General features: G+C 33.2%; 1 protein-coding gene across 1 annotated transcript in view; it reads right to left on the bottom strand.

Moving 5' to 3' along the window:
* The window catches only part of CCDC178 (coiled-coil domain containing 178), a 452,087-nt gene that overhangs the window by 325,154 nt on the left and 99,752 nt on the right, over positions 1-27,181 (bottom strand). Inside the window, exons 10-11 of the mRNA XM_063077500.1 lie at positions 16,953-17,048; positions 16,672-16,808 (exon numbers count right to left, since the gene is read on the bottom strand). Coding sequence (XP_062933570.1) covers positions 16,672-16,808; positions 16,953-17,048 — 233 coding nt within the window. The remainder of the gene's footprint in view (positions 1-16,671; positions 16,809-16,952; positions 17,049-27,181) is intronic.

Here is a 27,181-nt window from a genome sequence, read left to right on the forward strand (position 1 = left end):
GGAATGTCTTAGAGACTGGTTATGAAATGGCAAGCAGAATGCTGATAGAAATATGGACTGTAAAGACCCTTCTAAGAAGGTCTCAGATAGAAATCAGGAGGTTATTGGAAACTGGGGCAAAGATCACCCTTGCTGTGAACTGTCAAGGAACTTGGCTGCATTGTGTCCATGTCCTAGGATTTTGTGGAAGTTGGAACTTAGGACTTGTGAACCATTGTATCTGGTGGAAGAAATTTCTGAGCAGCAAAGCATCAAGGAAGCTGCATGGCTACTTCTAAAAGCCTACGCTGAGTTACGGTGGCAAAGTCACAATGTAAAGCCAGAATTTAAAGGGGAAGCAGAGTGTAGAAATTTAGAAAATTTGCAGCCTGACCATGTGGTAGAGAAGCAGAGAGCATGCAATGGTGCAGCCCAGCAACTATTAGCTAAGAAGATTAGTAAAAAGATAAAGGATTATCGGGAGAAGGGGAAAAGGGCCCTGAAGGTATTGTAGAAACCTCTGGGGCCAATCCTTGCATTTCAGGCCCAAAGACCTAGGGAGACATAATCGTCTTGGGGAACAGGCCTGAGACACCCTCCACAGGCTCACTGCACAGGGCCACCTCAGGAAGCTGCTTCCAGCACCAGCACCCCAGCTGCTTTGGCTGCTACAGCCATGGCTAAATTGGTCCCAGGTGTAGCTGGACCTGCAGCTTTGGAAGATACAAGCTGGAAGCCTTGGCAGCATCCATGTGGTGTTAAGTCTTTAGGCACACAAAATGCCAGAGCTGTAGAGGGTTGGGAGCCTCCACCCTGATTTCAAAGGATGTATGGGAAAGTCTGGGGGCCTAGAAAGAGATCTGCCACAGGGGCAGAGTCACCGCAGACAGCCTTCACTAAAGCAATGCTGAGCAGAAATGTGGGGTTGGAGTTGCAGCAGAGAAACCCCAACAGTGCCATGCTTAGTGGAGCCATGGGAGTAGGACCACCATGGAGACCCCAGACCTGTGGAGCTACCAGAGTGGAATACCAGCCTCGGAGAGCTGATGTGTGGCCTGAGACCAGGAAAGCCATAGCAGTAGAGCTGCCCAAGGACTTGGGGACCCAACCCTCACACCAGTGTGCAGAGGAAGTCAAGGTACAGGATTCGCCAGCTTTGAGATTTAATGTCTGCCCTGCTGGGTTTTGGATTTGTTTGGGACCTGTTACCCCTTTCTTTTGGCCTATGTCTCTCTTTTGGAATGGGAATATGTACCCCATGTTTGTCCCACCATTGTATCTTAGAAGTGGATAACTTGTATTGATTTCGGAGATGGGACTTTGAACTTTGGACTCTTGAGTTGAAACAAGTTAAGACTTTGGGAATGAAATGAATGTTTTTGTATCCTAAAAGGACATGAGTTTTGGGGGTCCAGGGGTGGAATCTAGTGGATTGAACTGTGTCCCCCCACAGCTCCCTGGGGCTTGGATTGTGTCCCCCAAGTTTTGTGTACTGGAAGCTTAGCCCCTACTGTGAATGTTGAGAGGGTGAGAAATCCTGTTGTAGTGGTTGAGAGGTGGAGCCTTGAGGTGATTGGATTGTGGGACCGTGAAGTAGTGAATGGATTAAAAATGGTGCTCAGAGGTGTGGTTCTGAGGTTTTAAAGAAGAGGAGAGTCTGTCTGTCTGTCTCTCTGCTCTCTGCTTCCACCACCTTGCAATGTGAGATGCCTGGGTCACTGTTGCCACCACCAGATGGGCTTGGACTTCCTAGCCTCAGAAGCTGTAAGCAATAAATTTCGTTTTCTTCATAAATTACCCAGTTTGAGGTATTTTGTTATAAGCAACCTAAATGGACTAATACAATGCTGGTTCTGAAAGTCCAAACTTGGAAAGAGTTAGACCAGTTGGAAGCCTGTTGTAACATTCTAATCCAGAGACTATCAAGGCGTCGTTTATTTCACTGGTAATTGAAACAGAGAAAAAGGACTCATTGGAGAAATATTTAAAAGATAGACTTAATAGAAGTTGGCAAAACGTTGGCTGTAAGCCAGGAGAGAGAAATATAGACTGAAGCCCAAAGCAGGTAACATAGCAGATAACAGTGCAGGATGTGTGTTGGGGCAGAGACTAGATATTTAAAATGCTATTATTGGGAGAGACAAAAAATAAGGAATGAGACTAAAAAGTCAAAGAAAATATAGTAAATGTTAATGAGAGTAAGTGAAATTCCTCGGACAGGAGGTAGAGCAAGAGAGAAAATGGGCTGAGATTAGGACCCTAAACTAACCTGTGAGGCAGCTGGCAGAGATAAATGAGCCCCTCCAGGATTCCTAAAAAGAATAGCTTCAGAGAGTTAAAGGAAGAACTAGGAGATGGCATCCTGATTCTTAAAAGAAAGGGGCTTTTTTGTTTGTTTGTTTTTTTGCATGTAAGTGAGATAAATTTTGGTAGGATGAGGGTTTCAGAAGCCATTGCTATGTGTCAAAAAGTGATTAATAAGTAAATATTACTAATAATCTAGCAAATACTGCTAATATGAACATTTTCATGAGAATGCAATGCATTTGTCCATTTTACATTGCTTATAACCTGAAACTGGATAATTTATAAAGAAATAAAATTCAGTTCTCACAGTTTTGGAGGCTGGGAAATCCACAACTCAGGGGGCGCATCAGTTGAGGGCCTTCAGCAACACTGGGTGTTACATGAGAGGAATCGCAAGAGCTAGCAAGCTAACCTGCTCACTTGCTCTCCTTATAAGGGCACCAGTTCACACCCATGATAACTCATTAGGCCATGAATATTCACGAGGGCACAGTCCTCACAATCCGATCACCTCCCAAAGGCTCCACCTTTCAAATACCATAATTGGATTTCCCACCCTCTTAACATTGTTACAATGGGGGTCATGTTTCCAATACATGAACTTTTGGCGGACACATTTGACCCATAGAAGGAATGAAAATAGTGAGTGATTGCTAAAGGTATGAATAGGAGGATGAAGGCAAAGTTCCATTACAGGTTGGAAAGGGATTAATGAACATATAGGAAAAAAGGTAATAAATGAAGATGTCAAAAATAAAAGTGTTATGACTAAAACTATGTCTGAACAGAGGAGAAGAGTTTGAGAACAGCACAAACAGAGGCAATGGCCTAGAACAGGAAGTGCTATGTACTCCTTGAATTTAAAGAGGAAGAAGAGCTATTTGCACATATTGTCTCTGTGAAATACATTTATTTGACAAAAAGCATGTCATGTCTTTAATTTCTCCTTCCAGTATGCATAAACTATAGTATAAATAAATTAAAGTTTTATTGCTAAGTTTATCTTGTGTGGGATTTATTGTGATTCATGTTTTAAAAGTCATAAACTATCTGTCATTATCTTTTTGAATATTTCTTTCCCCACTCTCCTTTCTCTCTCATTCTATTTTCCTTAACTCTGAAATATTTCTTCCATATTTTGTCTCTTTTTCTCTCTGTGCTGCATTCTGGCTTCTGCTTTATGTTTGCAGGTAAACTCATTCTTTTTTCCCCTCCAGCTGTATCTATTTATTAATAGAATCTCTACTAGAAATGAATCCAGTTTTAATTTTTACAAGTTTCAGTGGGTGTTAAAATTATAAAAGTGCTTTAAGTCCATATGCCTTCATCACAGCCCATTTCCAGGCTTGCAATATCCGGGCCCTGTCTGTCTTGCCAACAATTGATTCCCTGAATTACTCTCTCATACAATTTTCCAGCAATACTGCTTCCATTCTGTTTCCAGAGAATTTTTATCCATCACAGGGCTTCTGCACTTTCTATTGCTTCTGCCTGGAATCCTCTCCCCCAGACCTGCTTCAGGCTGACACGTCGTCTTCTTTAAAGTCTCAACTAGAACGTTACTTTGTAGAGCAATGATGCTGAATATCCTTGCTAAAGCAAAGTTCCCAACCCTCCCCTGGCGTGTCACTTACTGCCATGTTAACCAATTTTATCTTCCTCATAAGAGAATCAATGACGGAATTTTTAAAAATTTACTTATTAATTCACATATTTATTATCTATTTTCCCCTAGGATAAAATGTAAACTTAAACAATATCCCCAGCACCTAAAACAGTGTTGGACACAAAGCAAGTGCTCAGGACACACATATGTACATCATACACATATACACACATGCACGCACACGCACATTTGCTTTCTAGGTCTACTTTTTAAAAATATAAACATTGAGTATACATTTAGTTGTAAATATAAAGTTATAATATTAGTCTATTAGTCATAATTATAAAATTATAAAATTGCTGTTTGGAGTTGTATTTTGCATAAAGTAAAAATAAAGATAAAGTTATTTCTCAGATAAGCCATTAAATGATAAAATCATTAACCTTTACATTATTTTATGTATATCACATAATGGAATAAGTTGTACAGTGTACTATAAATAAATATTTTTACTGAAAATATTATTCACCACATATTTAATGCATGTCAACAATCTGTCAGGCGCTAAGTTAGTCCTCAGGGATGAAAAAATGAGGGAAAATATGCATAGGCCTTACCTTCAAGCAGTTACAGTGTAGTGGTAGGAAGCTATGTAAAAGCTGCACAATTTTATTTTTTTCATTTTATTTGTAAAAACATCACTAAGGCCATATTATTTCTAAGATGAAAAATAATTAAACAAATTTGATATTTTTATTAAAAGACAATACTTACAGGAAACCACAAAAATGAATTTAAAAAACATCACAGGTAATCATAGTCACTAGTGGTTAAAATGAGCTGCAGCTCAGAAGCTCTTGCTACAACCTTTTCTGCATTTCTTATTGTACTTTAATAAGTACTACAATAAGTTGTACTTTAATAAGAAATAGTAAAATTGTTACTTTAATAAAATTTTATTTTAATAAGTACATTAAAGTACTTTAAAGTACTTTTAAATGATGTTCATTTAAGTATTTTCCAGCTTGTAGCTATTAAGACACGTCTGCTAAGAAAGTATAGCTTCTATAATAATTATTTTTCTTGGGGGCTCACTGAAGACAGGAAGTTTCCCTTATCTATATTGCAACTTTAGAGCCTATCTTAATGTTTGTATATAATATCAATTCAATACAAAATTAATACATTTTAGTTGGACTGAATAAACAATTTATGTAACTTAATGCTTGTTTTTAAAGTAACATTTTATTGAAGTAGAACCTTTATACAGAAGGCTATACAAATCAGAGTATAGCTCAGTCCATTTTCAATGTGAATGTACCACCACCACCCTCATTTAGGTAAAAAAAAAAAAAAAAATTAAACATGGCCAGCAGAAGCCCCTAGTGTGTGTTCTCCTAGTCATTACCATCCAATAGGAACTGACTTCTGTCACCACCATCAAAAGTCTTGCCTGTTTTTGAACAGGATCATACAGTATATACTGTCATTTTGCCTTCTTTTGCTCAATATTATGTTTATGATAGTCATCTAAATTGTTTTAAGTAGCTGACATCTGTTCATTCTCATTGCTTCAGAGTATCACTTTGTATGGATGTGTTACATTTTATTTGTCTATTCCACCCCTGATATTCATTTAAGTATTTTCCAGCTTGTAGCTGTTAAGGCACTGCTGCTATCAACATTCTTGGAAGTGACTTTAAATGCACATGTGCATGAATTACTGTTGGGTATATACGTAGGAGTGGAATGTATGTAACTCTGTAGCAGAACACTGTTGTACAAAACTCCACTCCCACTGGTAGTGTGTGAGAGTCCTACTTGTTCTACCTTCCTGGTCAAACCCAAGTATCAACAGTCTTTGCATTTTAGCCATTCAGATGGATGTGCGATGGTATCTCATTGTGGTTTTAGTTTACATTCCCTAATGACTAAAATCAAGCACATTATCATAATTACTGGGCATTTGATTATTCTCTTTTGTGAAGTGACTGTTCAAGTCTTTGCCTATTTTTATTGGATTATTTTCTTTTTCTTTATTGATTTTTAATTATTTCATTTTACGTTATTTTATATTTATACATTTATATTTATAATGTTATTATTTATTAATTTTTACTAGTTTATTGATTTATCTTCTCAGATATAGGTATTACCAATATCTTTTATCAGTCTGTGGCTTATTTTTTCACTGACAATGTTTGTGTTTATTTATCAATTTTTTTCATTAAGATGGTATTTATTTTCCTGTTTAAGAAAACTTTTCCTTATTCATACTTATTGAGATATTTTCCTATGTTTTGTGTTAGGGTTTTTTGTTGTTTTAACTTTCACATTTACAGCTGTACTCTATTTGCAGTGACTGGTAAAAGTGAAGATTTATTTTTTCATAAAGCTATTTAAAAGGCCACTCATTCTCTGCTGCACTACAGTGGCACATTTGTCACAAATCAAGTGAATGTATATATGGGTCTGATTCTGGATTTTTATTCAGTTCCTCTGGTTTATTTATCTATCCTTGCACCAATAACTAATCACCTTACATATTGAGCTTTATTACAATTTTTGAAAATGGTATCGTAATTTCTCAAGCTTAGTTGTTTTTTTTAACACTGTTCTGAACATTTGTGCTTCTTTGATTTTCCATATGCATTTTAGAATTAGTTTTTAAGTTTACACATACACACATACACACACAAACACAAAATTTGCTAAGAATTTTTTGGTAATTGCATGAACTTCTTTACAATAGAGAGTATTCCAATCTATGGCCAAGTTATGTCCCCCTGCTGACTTACATCTTCTTTAATTTGCCTCAATAATATTATGTAGTCTTCTGTGCAGAGTTATTATACATCTGCTTTCTATATTTATTCCATGATCAAATTGCATTACAAGAGGTATCTTTTAAGATTTTATTTCTAATTGATTGTTGCTGGTATGTACTTCTGTTTCAATTTTCTATGTCTAACTCAACTAATACTACAGAGTTCAATAGTGATATAATCTTTGTCAAACTGAAATATACCATAGAGCTATTTATCCTTACAAATAGTCATTTTAAAGTTATCTTGGTTAGTTTCACCTGACAATCATTTTATTAAATTATAAAATAATATTATATTAGGAGTTTCATTATAAACACAACTTCTAACTTATTTGATTAGAACTTGACATTTTCTAATTATTAGGTCTTATTCAAATGTTTGACATATCCCTCCATTAAATAATATTTTTCATGGAAACATAATTGAGGATACATAGTTGTGGGGTACAGAGTTTAATATTAATACCAGTGTACAATATGTGATAATCAAATCAGGATAATTAGTATGTTCCTCATCACAAAAAGTATACTTTAACCATATTTGGTGCTTTTTTCATAGAAGGTTACTACTTCATATTTATGTCTTTTTAGTTGTATTTGGGTTTAATTTTCTAATGAATGATATTTTTTCTCTTGTATTTTTGAAGGAGATATTATCTGTTTCATGGCCAACCAAGCTGTAAGTTAGTGGATGAAGTCTATAAAAGCCATTAACAATATTTCTTGATTCTGCCTTATCAGATATGGGGGCAACTTCATGTTATACTGATACATGGCCTAGTGTTATATTTTGGCCCACAAAATTTCTATCTCATGAAAATTCAAATTTTTAAGGAGCCGATAGAGGGACAAACATGAAAATACTTGTTTGACAACTTAAAGTACAGTACGTCTGTATTTAATATCTAACATCTATATCTTTCTACAATTTCAGATGCATAGATCAAAGTAATTTCTAGACACAGATATATGTATCATGCCATACACAATTCCTAATCAAATATATCAAAAACTTCCCCCAAACCTTTCTGTTTTTTCCTTTTTCATTTAATGTCTGGTACTTCCATCAAACTTATTCAAATCTTAATTTATCCAATTACCCCTAGCATGACATCTTTAAAAGAGAATTCTAACGGTATGTCTTCTTTAGTTGATTTCTACAATCCTCAGCTGAATCCAAATACCTCAATATGTGCTCCTGCCTGCCTGCCACATAAAAATACATGCTACGTGCACACACATACACTGGCACACAGTCAGATCATGTACTTGTTCTGAGCTCCAACAATGCCAAAACTGTGACTTGGTGAACTCACCACCATCTTACACGTGCATTGAGATGACTGCAATTTTAATGTTATGTCTACTATTTGTGATCATTATTACTGGACTAATATATCAAGCATACCTGAACATTCACTAAATATCAGATAAATTGACATCAGGTTAAAATGCAAAAAAATGAAATAAGACAAAAATTTCTGAAGCTGAATATAGAATCAGTTTTCAAATTCCAGCTGTATTTAACTGTGAGTCTTCAAAGAAGCCATTTTGCCTGTTTAAACCTTGTGTTCCTCATTTTTTTCCTTGGAAACACACAAAAATTATTTAGGAAACACACAAAAATTATTTAGAAAACATAGAATTCAAGAGACAATGTGTAAATATTAAACCTTACTAGTAATCAAAGAAATAGACTTCCAAACAATATTGAGAATATACATTTTTCATTTAACATGTTGAAAGAAATTTTTTAACAACTATAGCATTCAATTTAACATGTGCATGTAGTACAAGCTCACACTGTTCAGCCTCAATAAATGGCAGTGTCTTTCTGGAAAATTTTAGAGATGTATCAGGAGTTTTAAAAATTTTATTGCTAATCAAATTCTCTAAACCTATTTTAAATTTTAAAATGCCAAGATGCTGAGAAAGTTTTCTGAATGAAAATTCACCACCACAATATTTATAACATGTTGTAAAAATAAAAACAATCTAAATTAAAGTAATTATTACACAAATCATAGTTTATCCATACAACAGACTTTACGTAGATATTTTAAAAATGTATTTGAAATGTGTATAAATGACAAAAAATCCATTTTGTCATGTTGGGAATAAAATCAGGATTCACATTAGTTATTCATTAAGAATAAAAGAATCAGTAGTATATTCATAGTAATATCTCTATATAGTAAAATGATTTTAGGGTTTCAGTCTCTTTTTGTATGCTTTTGTATTTTCCAAATTTTTTACAACAGATATGCATTATAATCAGTGTTAAAGAGATGATAGAAGACACTATTGCCCTGATGGCACTGGAAATTTTGGTAAAATAAAGCTTTGTTTATTTTGGCTTAGGAAACAAAACCTGAGTGTAGAGCACATACAAAGGCACAAGTTAAATACAGAACCTCTCTCATGAGTATAAGACTGCAAATGATTAAGTTAACTTTATCATAGGACTCAAAGATATACTACAAATAGTTTCCAGAAGAAAATGGACTACACACAGCAAAAAAAGGTCAGAACACTAGAAAAAAGGGTGCCAAAAGGATGAACTGGAAAATTAAGATGTAGAAGCTGATTATAAAGACCTCAGAAATGTAAATTATTAGACACTGATTATTAAATAGCTATTCATATTATGTTTAAGAGAAAAGATAAGTTTTAAATATCTGCATCAAATGGGGAATCATAAAATGACTTAGCAAATTAGGAAGGAAAGCAAATAAAACTGGTAAATGAATAATTACATTTGCATAAGTATGCAAATGCAATTATTTGCACATAAATATAATGTAATATATATACTCTCTCTATATAAAGAGAAACGTGCCAGTCTATATATGCAAATAATTACAATGTTTTATATATATACACTTGCCAGTTAAAGACAAGAATATAAGAACTATTTGTCACAGGAACTAATTATCACCTCAAATATCACCTCTTTTCTCTTCCTTTGGAATGTGACTCAGATATGTGATAGATGACTCTTGCCTGCAAATCTCTTAATCGTTCTTTTATTTTACTGATCTTTCACTAATTCTTTGTTCAGCACCATGTAATCTGCTCTTAAAATCATCCATTCAATTTTTAATTTCAACTGATGGCAGCAGTGTTCCCAGGAACCTCGCCACTCAATGGCATTGGCAGAAGGAGAACCACCAGTGGAGGCTGGGGAAAGACATGAGCAAGTACAGACCCATGACCCAGTGGCCCAACTCGCAGGGGGAATTATGATGCCACATGCAGTAGCACACCTTGGGGTGGTAGGTATGTGCACAGCCCACAAGACTGCCTTGATCCAGGGAGAGACACATGCAGAATCCCTGACAATGCAAAAACCCAGGATGCACACATAGAGTAAAGAAGAAAAGTCCCAATAATCACAAACCCATCCCCTAGCTGGAGGAAGCAAGGATCCAGGAGGAGCCTCTGCCTATAGGAAAGAGGAAGGAAAAAACCCAGCCAGGGTCACCCATTCAAACCGAGGAGCTCCAGTATACTACAGTGCATCCATCAGTGTCATAGGACACTAGCTGGGGTGCCAACAAGCCCACCCAGGGTCATCCACCCCAGCCAAACAGTGACAGGGAACCCAGGCATTTCTCCCAAGAACTTGAGAACTCACCCATGTCTTTGATGAACCCACACAGTGTCACTAACCTCAGCAAGGAATCACTAAATGCCCCATGGCCTAGGCCACAGATGCACTTGGATATATTCAAAATACTGAAATAATAAAACTACCAGCCAAGAATATTATACCCAGAAAGATGATCCTTCAGAAATGAGGTGGAAATAGTGTACTTCCCAAACAAACAAAAACTGTGAGAGTTCACCACCACATGACAAGACCTTCAAGAAATCCTTAAGGGAGTCCTGCATCTGTTATCTGTAAAATGGTAATCACTACCATGAATATACAAGAAAGAACAAAACTGACTTGTAGAACAAAAATGCAAATGAGAAAGAGAAAGAAGTTGTATCTTACTACCTCAAAAAACCAACGAACACCAAAGACAAACAATAAAAGGGGAGGAAAGGAATGAAAGATATTTAAAACATTCAAATTAAAATCAATAAAATGCTGCATGTTAGACAATACCTTTCAATAATAACCCTAAATGTAAATGGAATAAATTCTCCACTCAAAAGATAAGGACTGAATGATTGAATTAAAAAGCTAGACCCAGCTATATGCTGTCTTCAAGAGACTAACCTTACCTATAAAGATACACACAGACTAATAGTGAAGGCATGGAAAAAGATATACTGATATACCACACAAGTGGAAACCAAAACCAAGCAGGTGCAGCTATTCTTATATTGAATAAAATAGACTCTAAACCAAAAACCATAAAAGGAGACAAAGAAGGCCATTATACAATGATAAAAGGATCTATCCAGCGAGAAGACATAATAATCATAAATATATATGAACCCAACATAAGAGCACTCAGATATGTAAAGCAAACACTACTGGACCTAAAAAAAAAAAAGAGAGAGAGAGAGAGAGATAAACCACAATACGATAATAGTTGGGTAGCTGAACACCCCATTATCACCATTGGACAGATCATCTAGGTGACAAATCAACAGAGAAACACAGGATTTAAACTACACTTTAGATCAATTTGACCCGGCAGATATCTACAGAACATTTCATCCAACAACAACAGAATATACATTCTTCTCATCAGCACATGAAATAGTCTCCAGGAAAGACCACATGTCAAGTCACAAATCAAGTCCCAACAATTTTTTAAAAATTGAAAACATTTTAAGTATCCTTTCATACCACAACAGATTAAAACTAGAAATCAATAACAAATGAAACTCTGGAAACTATACAAATATGTGGAATTAAAAAACATGCTACTGAATGACCTATGGGTCTAAGAAGAAATTAAACAGGAAATCAAAACATTTCTTGAAACTAATGACAAAAAGACACATCATACCAAAACCTGTGGGATACTGCACAAGCAGTACTAAGAGTGAAGTTCATTGAAATAAATGTTTACATCAAAATAATAGAAAGATTTCAAATAAACAACCTAATGCTATACCTCAAAAACTAGGAATACAAGAACAATCTAACCCTGAAATTGGTAGATGAAAAGAATTAAGAGTCAGAGCCAAACTAAACAAAATAGAGACCCAAAAACCATTACAAAAGATCAATGAAATAAAAAGTCGTGATTTTGAGAAGCAAAATAGACAAACCATTAGGTAGGCTAATTAAAAAAAAAAAGAGAGAAGAACTCATAACAAAAATCAGAAGTGAAAAAGGAGACACTACAACCAGTATCACAGAAATACCATTAGAAACTATTATACACTACTATATGTCAACAAATGTGAAAACCTGGAGTAAATGTAATATTTCTAGACACATACAAATTACCAAGAATGAACCTAGAAGAAATCAAAAACCTGAAGAGGCCAATAACAAGCAATGAGACTGAAGCAGTAATCAGCAGTCTTCTAACAAAGAAAACCCCAGGACTGGATGGCTTTACTTCTGAATTCTATCAAACCTTTAAAGAGGAATTAATACCAATTTTCTTTAATTATTTCAAAAAATTGAAACCAATGCCACTCTACTGAACTCATTTTAAAAGGCCAGCTTCACCTAGATACAAACACCAGACACAGATACAACAAATAAAAGAGAATTACAGGCAAATATCCTTAATGAAAATAAATCCTCAACAAAATATTAGCAAACAATAAGTAAGACATCAAAAAAATTTTACACCATGATCAAGTGTGATGAATCTCAGGGATGCAAGGATCATTCAATCTATGCAAATCAATAAATGTGATAAACCACATCAACAAAATCAGTGGTATGAACCATATGATTATCTTGACTATGCAGAAAAAGCATTTGACAAAATTCAACATTCCTTCGTGATAAAGACTCTAAGCAAATTAGGTATAGAAGGAAAATACCTCAACACAGTAGAAGTAATATATGTATTGGAAGTACAGTTCTGGAAATGCTAGCCAGAGCAATCAGGCAAGAGAAAGAAAGAAAGGGCATCCAGATTGAAAAAGACAAAGTGAAATTGTCCCTGTTTGCAAATGATATGATCCTACATAGAGAAAAAACCTAAAGACTACAAAAATCTCTTAGAGCTGCTAAACAATTTCAGTAAAGTTGCAGCATACAAAATCAACATGCAAAATTCAATAGCATTTTTATACTCCAGTAATGAACTAGCAGAAAATTAGCCCATGTACAATAGTCACCAAAAGTTAAAATACCTGGGAATAAATTTAACCAAGGAGGTGAAAGATCTCTACAATGAGACTACAAATCACTGCTGAAAGAAATTGAAGAGAACACAAAAAGATGGAAAGGTATCCCATGTTCATAGATTGGAAGAATTACCTTGTAAAAATGTCCATACTACCCAAAGTGATCGACATATTCAAAGCAATTCCCATCAAAATACCATGACATTCCACACAGAAATAGAAAAAAACAATCCTAATATTCATATAGAACAACAAAAGACCCCAAATTGCCAAGCTACCCACATATTTACAGCCAACTGATCTTTGACAAAAGCAACAAGAATGTACATTGGGGAAAAGACTGCCTCTTTGATAAATGGTGGTATGAAAACTGGAAGAATGAAACTAGATCTGTACCTCTTGCCATATACCAAAATCAACTTGAAAGGAATTAATGAATTAAAGACTTAACTATAAGACCTGAAACTATAAAACTCTTAGAAGAAGACATAAGGGAAACACTTTAGGAAGTAGGACTAGGCAAAGACCTTAAAAGAACAGGCAAGAAAAGAAAAAATAAACAAATGGAATTATATCAAACTAAAAAGCTTCTGCACAGCAAACTAAATTAACAGAGCAAAAAGACAATCTACAGAATGGGAGAAGTTATTTGCAAGCTGCACATCTGACAATGGATTAATGTCCAGAGTATACAAGAAACTCAAACAACTTAGCAGTAAAAAAACCAAGCAACCTGATTATAAGATGAACAAAGGAGCTGAACAGGCATTTTTCAAAAGAAAATAAGCAAGTGGCCACAGACACGTGAAAAAAATACTCAACATCACTAATCATCAGTGAAATGTAAATCAAAACCACACGGAGGTATCATCTCACCCCAGTTAGATTGGCCATTAGCAAAAAGACAGAGAATAATAAATGCTGGTGAGGATGTGGAGAAAGGGGAACCCTTCCACACTGTTGGTGTGATTATAAATTAGTACAGACCTTATGGAAAACAGTATGGAGTTTTCTCAAACAACTGCAGATAGAACTGCCATATGATCCAGCAATATATACTGGGTATATACCCAAAGGAATGGAAATCTTGTCAAAAAGGATACCTGCACCACCATGTTTATTGCAGCTCTATTTACAATAGCGAAGAGTTGGAACCAACATAAATGTCCATCAGCAGATGACTGAATAAGGAAAATGTGGTACATGTACATAATGGAATACTAGTCAGCCATAAAAAAGAATAAAATTCTTCCACATGCAGCAACATGGATGAACTTAGAGAAATTATGTTAAATGAAATAATCCAGGCACAGAGAGAGAAATACCACACGTCCTCACTCATAAGTGGGAGTTAAAAAAAACCTCAATTTAAAATAAAGGAAAGAAGGAAAAATACAACGATCACAATAATCTGTTGAACTTTCAAAAGGATTGAACAAAACTGTGGTTACCAGAGGTGGGAAACGGATAGGATGAAGGAGTTTAAGTGAGAAATTGGTAAAAGGCCACAAAAAATGATTACATTGTATAATGTTGAACATAGTAATTACCCTGATTTGAGCATTACATAATGCACACAGGTATCACATGTGGTATTGTACATACCAAAGATATGTACAATCACATATGTTTCAATAATTTTTTAAATATCAAGTAAAAATTATGGAGAAAATTGAAATAATTAACTGAAATCTTAAGGAGTTACCTGGGCAAGCCATATGCACACCATGGACAACCTCTCCTATAACTAGTGCTGCATTTGCACTGCATGTGATAGATTGTATTTGTGTTCCCAATTATTCACTCTCTCACTTCTTAAGAGAATTAGAATTCTCACCTGATTGACATCAGACTTGGCCTTCTGACTTGCTTTGTTCAATGGAAAGTGAGCAGAAATAACATCTATCACCTTCCTGTGGAAGCTGTAAGAGGCATCGAGTGATCTCACTAATAAACTTTTCCCTGTAGTACCTGAACAACATGCCCCAGAAGGATCCAGTCCTTCACCCTGGATCCCAGAGGAAATAATATGAAGCACAGACACAACATACACAGCTAAATTGCAATGTGAGTTAGAAATAAACCCTTATACTGCTAAGCCACTAAGATCTGGGGATTGTTTGCTACTGCAGAATAATCTAATGAATGCCAACTCTCACATACTCTTCCTTTCCTCCAGAGGGGTCTCCTATTAACTCACTCACTCTTCAGAGCTTTGTTTGTTTGCTTGTTTTTGCTCCTCTGGTTCTCTTCCTTAATAAAATAATAAAATGTAATAATATTAACAACTATAATTTTAGGTTATCCTTTAGAAAAGTTTCTTTTGCTTTCTTAAAAAGAAAAGTATGTTTAACCTACAGAAAAGTTTTACAAATGGTTCCATTCTATCATTTACAAAGATAAAATAATCACTAAGAAATTTTTTTTAACTTCCTGTACGATCACCAAATATCATGATCATCTCTTTCCCTTCTTTCCTCCTTTCTTCTCTTAAGTACTTAATTATGGATAGCATAGTGTGTGCCAGGCAATCTGTTAGACAATAAGCATTTGATAGTGAATAAAAAATAGTCCTGCCCTATGTCTGCCTTTATGGATATTCTCATATTTTTTTAAGGGAGACAGACATCAATCAAATATTCACACAGACAAATTTGAAAATATGACAAAAGATACGATGGAGACTAGCATGTGTGCCATATATACATATAACAGAGGAACCAGATTTCACTGGATAGTCAATGAAGGCTTCCTGGAACTGACTCCTAGGCTGCAATGTTAAGGATAAGTAGCAATTAGGTAAAAAGAAGCTGTAGAAACATTCTAGGAAAAGAAAATAGCATACAAATGCCATATGTGTCCTGGGAAACAATGTGGCAAGTAAAAGAAATTGAAGGAAACTATTGTACTTTAAGCAAATAATAAGAGCGAACCTGGAACAATATGTGAATGCAGAGACAGGTATATTTATTCAAAAGACATTGTGGGATATGTCAAGAAGGAGTTTTTGTCTCTTCACCCCACTAAAATTAATACAATTATGGAGAAGAACTGACCATACTTATGTTAAAAAAAAGAAAAGAAAACCACTCCTACCATAATGTAGGTAACGCACTTGAAAGGGAGGATCATGGTTACGTGGTAACCAGATGTGGAAGCCACCATAAGTTTATGCAAGACATGATGATAGCTTATACTAGATTGCTGGTGTACTAATATAGTGGACAGATTAAACAGAAAAGAGTATGTGGCATAGTTCTTATGGATATGTTGAATACGAGCATTAGAATAAAAAGAGGTATCAAGAAAACTCATAGGTTTTTGAGCCAAGAAAACTAGTTTAGTAGCTGTAGGAAAGAACTGAGGGTTGACTGAAGGAAATCATGAGCTTGACTATTCATATTTTCAGTTTAAAGTATCTTTGAATACAAGAGAATTTGTCAAAAGGAAGTGAGATGAGTGTGTCTAAAATTCCTTATAAGATCTTTTTTATTATTATTTTGACTTTTCTAAAGGGATCCAGAGTGATTAAAGAGCAACATTTGGAATAAAACTAAACAGAATTTAAGCTAATGATAAAATACCTCCATATCATCCCAGAGGCACAAATTAGAGAAGTTTGTTACATTTAACATATTTAATATGGAATATAAGAAAAAAATATTTTCAGAATTACCTTTCACTCATTTGTTCTTTTATGCTGTCGATTTCAGACTCAAGTTTTTTATTTTCTTGTGTCAGTTGACTACATGCTATTGAAATGTCTGTAAAATCTTTTGTAATATTAGAAAGCTCAACATTCCATATTTTTTTCTTTAAGAAAAGAAAAAAAGTTATACATGTTTAATTATCAAAAAAGGAATATATAATAATGAAATTATTACTTCTAGTTATGCCAGTTAATACTTGGGAATAGAAAATTGAGCTCTAGTGGGAAGTAGGAAAAGGTCAACTTACTGCAGTATAAAAGTCATTAAATGCTTCCAGATATTGCTTTTCATAATTTTTTTGCTTCCAGGTTAGTTGATCAAAAATTCTTTTCAACTCTTCTTGCTAAGAAAAAATACATAGAAAATGAGTGAATTTTGGAGTTTTCTTTCCTTTTATAAGGGGAAAATATAAATTATATATCACTTTAGGCAGCTACCATACCTTAATAATGATTAAAATATTATAAAATAACACCCAGGATGTTTTCATCTATAAAAAAATGATGCAAGATTCTGAATAAAATAAAGCAAATCCAATTGAAATTGAGTCTAGTGTTTAAAATAAAATAGAATGTGTTTTAGTTACATAAAAACTGAAAAACATTCAAAAATTTTGAATCATAATTTATCACAGCAAAAAATTAAAGGATAAAATAATACAAATATGGCAACACTTTACAAAGTAGCCATTTGATAAATTCACTTTCCAGGTTTTATAATTTTTTAAACTAGTCCAAGTAAAACTACTCAAATATAATATAATGAACCAATAGCAAATATCAAAACAAAGTCTGAAATGCTGAATACATGCGCATTGAACTCAAGAATAAGACTACGTTATCTTTCATCACCACTATTATTAGTTTTATTTTGTGAAAAATTAGCTAATCACAATTTGGTAATAAAACCAAACATTGCGATAACATTGAAAGTGAATAGAAAGTATATATAGCTTTAACTTCACATGATATTATTAAATACCTAGAAAAGCAAGATTTTACTTATAACTACAATAAAGGATTTTGGTAAAATAGCTGGATATAAGCATAAGGAAATTAATAGCTTTTATCTATAAAAGCAATAATCTGTTTTTTAAATATAATGATAATACTTCAGGTTTTGTCAAAAATATAAAATTTGTGAAAATAAATTCAACAGAAAAAGAAAGGACCTATATAAAGCAAACAAAAAGTCTTACTAAAAAACCTAAATCGAAATCTACATGAAAAGAATCATATGTCATTGGGAAAATGCAATAGAATATAATGTCCATTCTCTCAAACTTAATATTAAAATATAATAAAACAGAATATTCTCTTTTGAACTGCAAAACGGAATACTCTTCCACAGTACATATGAAAGAAAAGGTGTGTGAAACTAATGGTATCTGAAAAATTTTAGAAACTTGTTACCAGATATTAAAATATTCTATAATATCACTATCTTAAAGCAGTATTTATTTTTGTCATGTAATAAAAAAAGATCAGAGGAGAAAACTAGAGGCCAGACATAGATATAAATTAATATTTTTAAAATTGGTATCTGAATTTAGGGAGAGAGAAATTGTTTAAAAAATGGGGCTGGAATAATGTGGAATCTCTGTTTAAAAAAAACACAAAGTGGTCTCTGTACCTCACATCTAACTCACATCAAAACAAAAATAAATTTTAGATGGACAAAAATCTAAATGCAAACACAAAACAGTACAAAATTTGAAAGTAATCAGTATGAGTTTATCTGTTTAACCTTGGGCTAAAGGAGAATGTCATCTTGCCAAGTAAATCAGGAGATCTGTTGACGTGTTTGACAGCATATTTTATAAAAGTTGTGTGGCAATAGACATCATAAACAAAATTGAAGGAAAAATAAGATCATGAAAAATGTGAAATAAAAGGCCAACATTCCAAGATTAAGTACTTGCAAAGGACATCAGTGAAAACAGAGGAGGAAGAACCTCTGAAAACTCTCTTCTCCATAACTGCAATGAGAAAACTGGGGGAAACGAAGTCAGATCAGCCTTCTCAGAATTGCAAACATTAACCAAAGGCTTGGAGCATTGAAGGGCACAGTTAGTCAATAAAAAGGGGCTAATCTTGGTAAGAAAAGTGTGATTTGTGGTGTTTTAATTTCTCCTGGTTACTTGTTCCACCTCCACAGAAGCCTTCAAAACACAGTGCCCCCATTTATGGCGAAAATGACAGCTACCGGAGGGAGTAGAACCTGGCTGGAAAGCTTTCAAAGCTTCACTGTCAAAGAATTGTCTTGTGGTTTTTAGGAAGACCCCACTTGCAAGGATGTCTGTATTTGACTTGATGCACAGCTCACCCAGTGCAAAACATCTTTCCCCAGAAAAGTTCCAGAGCATGACTGTCAAAAATTACAGGTAATTGATTAACTTTGTGGCCATCTGGGACAATGGATAACAACTGAGACAAACAATTGACTAATAATAGAACTAATCAAGCTTAAACAAACTTAAATCAAGCTTAACAAACTTAAATCAAACTAGTCAAACAAATCAAACTAATCAAACTTAACAAACTTAAAAAGGAAAGCTGATAAATAATGTCCATAGTGGCTTTGTAAAGCTCAAAGAAATTCCTGAGAATCTAGAAGACTGCAATACCTAGGAATGTGTGAAAGCCCAGGATTATTTACATTCTCTGAAAATACCTGAGAAGCCACTTAAGCTCTTGCCTCTGGCTGACCTTGAGGCTCTATGACAGCAGGAAGTGAAAACTAAGGCAGAGTTGACAACCACTTAGATGAGTATTGAAGATGTGCCTAAACAAGCACACAAAGTGCCTCAGAAGAGACAGGAAGATTACCTTACTATTTCCAGACTTTTAAAGATCATTGTCCAATCATTAACAGATCATTAAGCTGAAAAGAGATTTCAGTGCTTACACATGACCCAGAAAACATATTTTACAGGATTATTAGGAAGGCCACTAAACAAACAAATGACAATTTCAGCAAACAGCACCAGGAACATATCCTGAGGAGGAGTGAAAATCTCATGTCAAGTGTTGCCACATTATATTATTTTAAATGTCCAGTTTTCAACAGCAAAATATGAGAAGTGCAAAGAAACAAGAAAGTATGGACCATACAGAAGAAAAAAGCACTCAATAGGAACCATTCCAAAGTAAGCTTATGCATTGCTATTTTAAATATGATCAAAGAGCTAAAGGAAAATATCTAAAGAACTAAAGCATTAAAATGATGTTTTGCCAAATAGAAAATATCAGTAAGGTTACAAAGAAACTCTGTAGTTGAAAAGCATAATAAGTAAAATAAAAAAAATTGGTATATGGGTTCAGCAGCATATTTGAGCACGTAGGAGAAAGAATCACAAACTTAAAGATGAGTCAACTAGGATTACCTAGTCTGAAGAGCAGAAAACAAGAAATAATGAAAAATAAAGAGATTCATAGTTATGTCACACATTGTGAAGTATACTTGCAAACAACCGAAGGTAGTCAAATAAGGAAAGAGAGAAAAAAAGAAAGAGAGGGACAGCAGAAAGAATACTTGGAGAAGTAATAGCCAAAAACTTCCTAAATTTGGTTTAAAAAAAACCCCACATTAACCTGTGCAATCAAGATGCTAAAGGAACTCCAAGTAGAAAAAACTCAAGGATACAAACATGAGATATATCATAGTCAAGCTGTGAAGAGCTAAAGACAAAGAATCTTTCAAGCAGCAAGAGAAAAGTGGCACTTCATACACAAAAAAAATCTTCAATAAAATTAACAAAGGATTTCTTATTCAATATAATGGAGACCAGAAGGCAAAGTATAGAAAAGAGAAAGAAAAAAAAAGTACCAAGAATCTTATATCAAGCAAATCTATTATTTAAAAATGACGGAAATATATGACATTTCCAGATAATTAAAAACTGAAAGAGTTTGTCACTACGAGGACTGTCCTATAAGAAATACTACAGAGAATCCTTCTGGTTAAAGTGAAATAACACTAGACAGTAATTTGAATCCTTGAGAAGTAATAAAGAGAACCAGTAAGCACAGCTATATAAGAAAACATTAAAAAAAAAAAACAGTATAAATGTATAAATTTTTCAGGGTTTTTTTTAGCTGGTTTAGAAGACAATTGCATAAAGTAGTAATTACAAATCTCCATTGAGTGTCACACAATCTATAAAGATGTAATTTAAACAATACCAGCACAAACAAACGGGGAAAGGAAGGGAGCAAGAGAGGAGCAATGTTTTTGTATACTATTTAAAGTAAGTATTAATCCAAAATAGATTTTTTGTTAATTGTACTTCCAGGGCAACTGCTAGAAAAATAATTCAAAAATATGTAGTAAAATAAATTACAAGGCAATTAAAATGGTCACAAAAGATGGTAGTGATGAAAAATAGAGGAAATATAAAGACACAAGACAAAGAGAAAATAAATGGCAAAATGGCAGACATTAATCATACCATATCAATAATTACATTAAATGTAAACAGATTAAACACTTCAATTAAAGTATAAACATTGACAGAATGAATTTTTTTTTAATGACCCTACTATATGCTGTTTACAAGAGACACACTTTAGATTCAAGGATGCAAATATATTGAAAGCAAAATGTTGGAAAAAGAAATACCATATAAATGGTAACCAAGGAGAGCTGAAGTGTCTATATTAATATCAAACAAAATAGACCTTGTAATAAAAATTGTTAGAAGAGATATGGAGGGACATTTTCTAGTAATAAAATAGTCAATTAATCAAAAAAGATATAATAATTATGAACATAGTTCCACCTAACAACAAAGCCTCAAAATACATGAAGCAAAAACTGACAGACCTGAAGAGAGAAATAGGCAATTCAACAAAAATAGTTAGAGACTTCAATATAAACTTTCAATAATGGATAGGGCAACTATATGAAAGATCAACAAGAAAACAGAAGACTTGAACAACATTAAACAGCAACTAGATTTAACATACATCTATAAAGCACTCTACCCAACAACAGAATAAATATTCTTTGCCAGTGCATATGGAACATTCATATGTTAAACTATAAAACAGAAAAAAAATCATATGTTAGACTATAAGACAAGTCACACTCAATTCAAAAGGTTGATATCATGTAAAGTGTTTTCTCCAACCACACTGGAAAAAAATTACAAATCAATAACAGCTGGAAGTCTGGGCATTCAAAAAATGGGGAAATTAAACAATACACTCCTAGATAATGAACAGGTAAAAGAATAAATCTCAATGATAATTAGAAAATACTTGAGATAAATGAGAATGAAAGTACAACATGCTAAAACAAAACTTACTGAATGCAACTACAATAATACCTAAAAGGAAATTTCTATTTTTTGGAAGATTCTGTGAAGGACTTGTGTTAGTTCATTTTTTAATGTTTAGTGGAATTCACCAGTGAAACAATCAAATTAATTTCTAGCTGTAAGTGCCTATACTAAAGAACATCTTAAATTAGAAACTTAAGTTTACACCTAAAGGAAAAAAGAAGATCAAAGCAAAATCAAAGCAAACAGAAGAAAGAAAATAATAAAGATTAGAGTGAAAATAAATGAATTATAATACAAAAATAATTGAGACAATCAGCAAAACCAAAACCTGGTTCTTTGAAAAGGTCCAAAAATTTGATAAAACTCTAGATACATTGACCAAGAAAAAAGATTAAAATTATTAAAATCAGCAATTAAAGAGGGATTATTACTATTGACCTTACCAAAAATAAATAAATAAATTTATAAAGGAACACTGTAAATCATTTTATGCCAGCAAATTAGATAAACAAGATGTAAAGGATAAATTTCTAAAGAGACACAAACTACCAAAACTTACTAAAGAAGAAATAAGACATTTGAATACTTCTTTAACAAATAAACATATTGAATTACTTATCAAAAAAAATCCCACAAATGGGCCGAGCCCGTGGCGCACTTGGTAGAGTGCTGCGCTGGGAGCGCTGCGACGCTCCCGCCGCGGGTTCGGATCCTATATAGGACTGACCGGTGCACTCACTGGCTGAGTGCCGGTCACGAAAAAACGACAAAAAAAAAAAAAAAAAAAAAAAAATCCCACAAAGATTAGCCCAGGGTCAGATTGTTTCACTGGTGAATTCCAGTAAACATTAAAAAATGAACTAACACAAGTCCTTCACAGAATCTTCCAGAAAATAGAAAAGGAGTGCATACATCCCAACTTACTCTATGAGGAGTAACACTCTGATACCAAATACTGACAAAGATATCACAAGAAATGAAAATTACAGACCAACACAACTTGTGAATATAGACACAAAAATTCTCAGCATTATAGTGGCTTAATCAGCAAGATATAAGAAAGGTTAGACACCATGACCAAGTGGGATTTATCTAGAAATTCCAGGTTTGTTCAACATGCAAAAATCAATAAATGTAAAACACCATATTAATATAATAAAAGACCAAAATCACCTGACCCTTTCAATGAATGTAGAAAAGTCATTTGATACAATCTCACATCCTTTTGTGATTAAAAAAAAAAAAAGACACTCAATAAACTAACCATAAAGGATAATTTCCTCTCTTCGATAAAAGGCAGCTATGAAAAACTAACATTATTCTACACAAAAAATGAATAGTACCCACTAATATCAGGTAGAATACCAATATGTTTATTCTCACATTCTCTTTTTAACATTGTATTTGACATTCTAGCCAAAGTAGCCAAGAAAAAATAATAATAACAGGCTTCCAGATTTGAAATAAGTAAAAGCATCTGTATTTGCAGATGAAAGGATCTGTGTATAGAAATACTAAAGAATCTATTTTTAAAAAGCCAGAACAACTACTAGAGTTTGATGAACAAGTTTAGCAGTGTGAAGGGTACAAAAATAACACACAAAACTTGGTGGTATTTCTATACACTAGCAATGAGCAATATGAAAATGAAATTACACAAACAATTTCATTTACAATAGCATCAAAATGAATATAATTCTTAGGAATACATTTTATTAAACAGTACAAGACACACTGAAAACTATAACACATAGCTGAAAGAAATTAAACAGCCCGAAATAAATGGAAAGACATTGTGTTCAAGGATTAGAAAACTTAACATTATTAAGATAATGCTATTCCCCTCAGTGATCTAGAGATTCAATAAAATTCCTCCTAAAAATACCAGTTCACTTCTTTTCAGCAATTGACAAGCAAATCTTGAAATTTGTATGAAAACTCGTGTCCTAGGATAGCCAAAAAAATCTTGAAAAGAACAAAATTGGAGGACCCACACTTTCAATTTCAAAGCATACTACAAAGCTACAGTAATGAAGATATTGTAGTACTGGCATATGGAAAGACATATAAACCAATGGAATGAAATTGAGAGTCCAGACATAAATTCATACAACATCGATGGCCAATTGATTCTCAACAAAGGTGTCTAGACAATCAACGGGGGAAAATAGTGTCTTCAAAAAATGCTGCTGGAAATACTGAATATCCACATATAAAAATTAATTTGGACCCCTACTTTACACCATATACAAAAATTAACTGAAATTGGATCAAAGGTCTAAATGTAACAGTTAAAACCAATTGTTGTCGAGGGTGTAGAGGAATTGAAACTCTCACAAATTGCTGGTGGCAATATAAAATGTTGCAGTGACTTTGGAAAACAGTTGTGCAGTTCCTCAATATATTAACAATAGAATTACCATATGAGCCAGCAATTTCACCCTTATATATACAACTAACAAAAATAAAAATACATGTACACAAAAACTTGTACATGAGTGTTAATATCAGCATTATTTTTAATTTCCAATATGTAGAAATAGCCAGAAGGTTCACTGACTTATGAATGGATAAAAATAAAATCACATATAATACAAAAGAGAACCTTGAAAATTTTAATATTCTGGACTTTAAGGATAGTATCAAAAAAGTGAAAAGGCACCACACAGAGACAAATAAAATATTTTCAAATCATTCATCTAATGAGCATTAAACATTATTTAATTGACATAAAAGGCCACATGTTGTATGACTACATTTACATAAAATGTCCAGAAGAAGCAAATCTATAAAGACGGAAAGTACTTAGTTGGTTGCCATGGGCTGGGGGGAGGAAGGAATTGGGAGTGACAGCTAATAGGTACAGGATTTCTTTTTGTAATAGTGAAAATATTCTAAAATTAGATAGCAATTAGGGTTGCATAACCTTTTGAATATACTATAATCTACTGAACTATACATGTAAAAATAAAAGACCAAATGCTTAAGATGCAATAAGATCCTAAAATTAATGATAAAAGCAAATAATTCAATGGGACATTATTTTCCAAACAATTTTAGAACTCTCTTTATTATCTTAGTCATATTCACATAGCATACTACTTGCACTATTATGTATTTAATAATTTTTATGTCAACTCACTTGCTTATTTAAATTATTTTTAAAAGGAAACTGTTATTTTTGTAAATTCAAGTCCAGTATGATATGCCATAAAGAGAAAGTAACTATAAAATAAATGAAATGAAAACAACTTTATGACATGAACAAGTAAAAATAAAATACAAGTAGTACTAAATGCTTTCAATTTACCAAACGAAATACAAAATATATTTCTCTTGGAAGAACTCAACAGTTTGTGGTCAGGAATTAAGTATTTGGGTCACTGTTATAACTTTAAGATAGGAGGTTTAATGAATTATAAGATAATTTACCTTTACATTTAATAATTTTCCAAGATAACTGAACATTAAACTTAATTTCTGACTCAAATGAAAATAGATTTTTAATACATTTTTGTTCTAAAAAGCCTTTGAAATATTTTTCAGAATTTGTTCTTCAGAAACTGACAAATTCCTTTGTACAACAGCAAAGGGACATGCAAGCTTTCTTACCCACCCATTATTACTATTATGTTGGGGAAATAACCATGAAAAAACTGCTAATCAAGCTTTTAAATAGTGAGTATATTTTGAATGTGTTCCTCAGATAAAGTTGTAACCAAGTTTTTGAGACAATGAGACACATCCAGCTTGACATAATTAAAGGATGCCTTCTATGGCTTCAGTTTTGCTGAATTTATTTTTTTCTTTAGTGCAGAATTTTACTTAAAATTTGTATTAGGAAATTTTAGATTTTTTATGAGAAAATATCTTTGCAGAATATCCTAATTTTAAATGTAGTTCCCAATCATAGAAGCCCTCTAGAAGCCTGAATTTGTCTCCCAGAAAAACCTGAAGTCCTTTTTGCAAAATGAATAGTGAAGAATTTTCAGGAATACCAGAATTAAAGAACAATTATTAATCACTCACAAATCTGAAAGATTATATGAGTATGTGATAATTTGAACTAATAAGAGGGATAATTTTAACAGCTTCATGATGCATCTCTCAAAATCTCTGTATCTCTGTTTATGATAGCTTTTCTATGAATACAACAGAGCGTTAGATTTTGCTTTTTCAGCATTTGTTTGAATATATAGAACAAACTATTTTCTTTTTCTCTGACCATGGCATTAGCATTATTTGTGCTCAACCAAAAACATGCATTCTAGGATTGCTACTGTTTCTCAAAATTTCATCAATAAGTTTAAAATTTCTTTATTTATTCACAGTATCAAAGAACTGACCAGTTTGCAGTGAATTATATCAACTTTTAAATACTATAAATAATAATTATTTTAATTTTGGTTACATCTATGAGTACAAGATGAATTGTGTTAATTTGACATAGGCACTTAATGAATCATTTTGTTTGCTATATTCCTGAACCTTACTGTCACCATTTCTTTGGTAGTGGGCTTGATAAATGCCTTCCTATCTGCTTTAGGAGATCTTGGCTCTGAAATTCAATGTAATGCTAAAAAGATGGTTCTAAGGACTTAGTGTTTTCATTCTATGTCACTCTGCATATAGGTTTTTACTAGACTTGAAATTTTGATGGGTTTGTAAAGTATTTTTTTGTGTTTCAACATGACACTTGATTTTGGATTATTTCATACTTGATATTGTTACAAACCCTAACACACATACTAAAATTGGTTTATTTTCTTCACCAGCTTATAAAATCTGAAATTTGAATGAATTTGAGTTACTTTCACACTAATTTATTTCTTTTCAGCTCATACTTTTGAAACATTAATAAAGAATTTTTTAGGAAATACACTAATTTGGACGTCATACCTATCTAAAACACAGGTAACTGATTCCATCATGTTCTTTACTAGCATCTTCACCTCTACTCTTAAAAATCCTCATTTTTAACCACGTATTTATGATTGGGTCTGCAGAAGGGCAAAAATAAGAGATAGCTCCAATACCAGTTTCTAATTTGCTTTCCAGCTTCAGATGTGGTATCTCTGATGCATAAAATTATACATATTTCACATACAATCATCAGTCTCTAGCAGTGGTTCTCCAATGTGTTTTTCAATGGGAAGAATAAAAAATAAACATAAAAATTTAGTATCTGAGGG

Source organism: Cynocephalus volans, chromosome 13 (genome assembly GCF_027409185.1).
Source record: "Cynocephalus volans isolate mCynVol1 chromosome 13, mCynVol1.pri, whole genome shotgun sequence".
Classification (NCBI taxonomy): domain Eukaryota; kingdom Metazoa; phylum Chordata; class Mammalia; order Dermoptera; family Cynocephalidae; genus Cynocephalus; species Cynocephalus volans.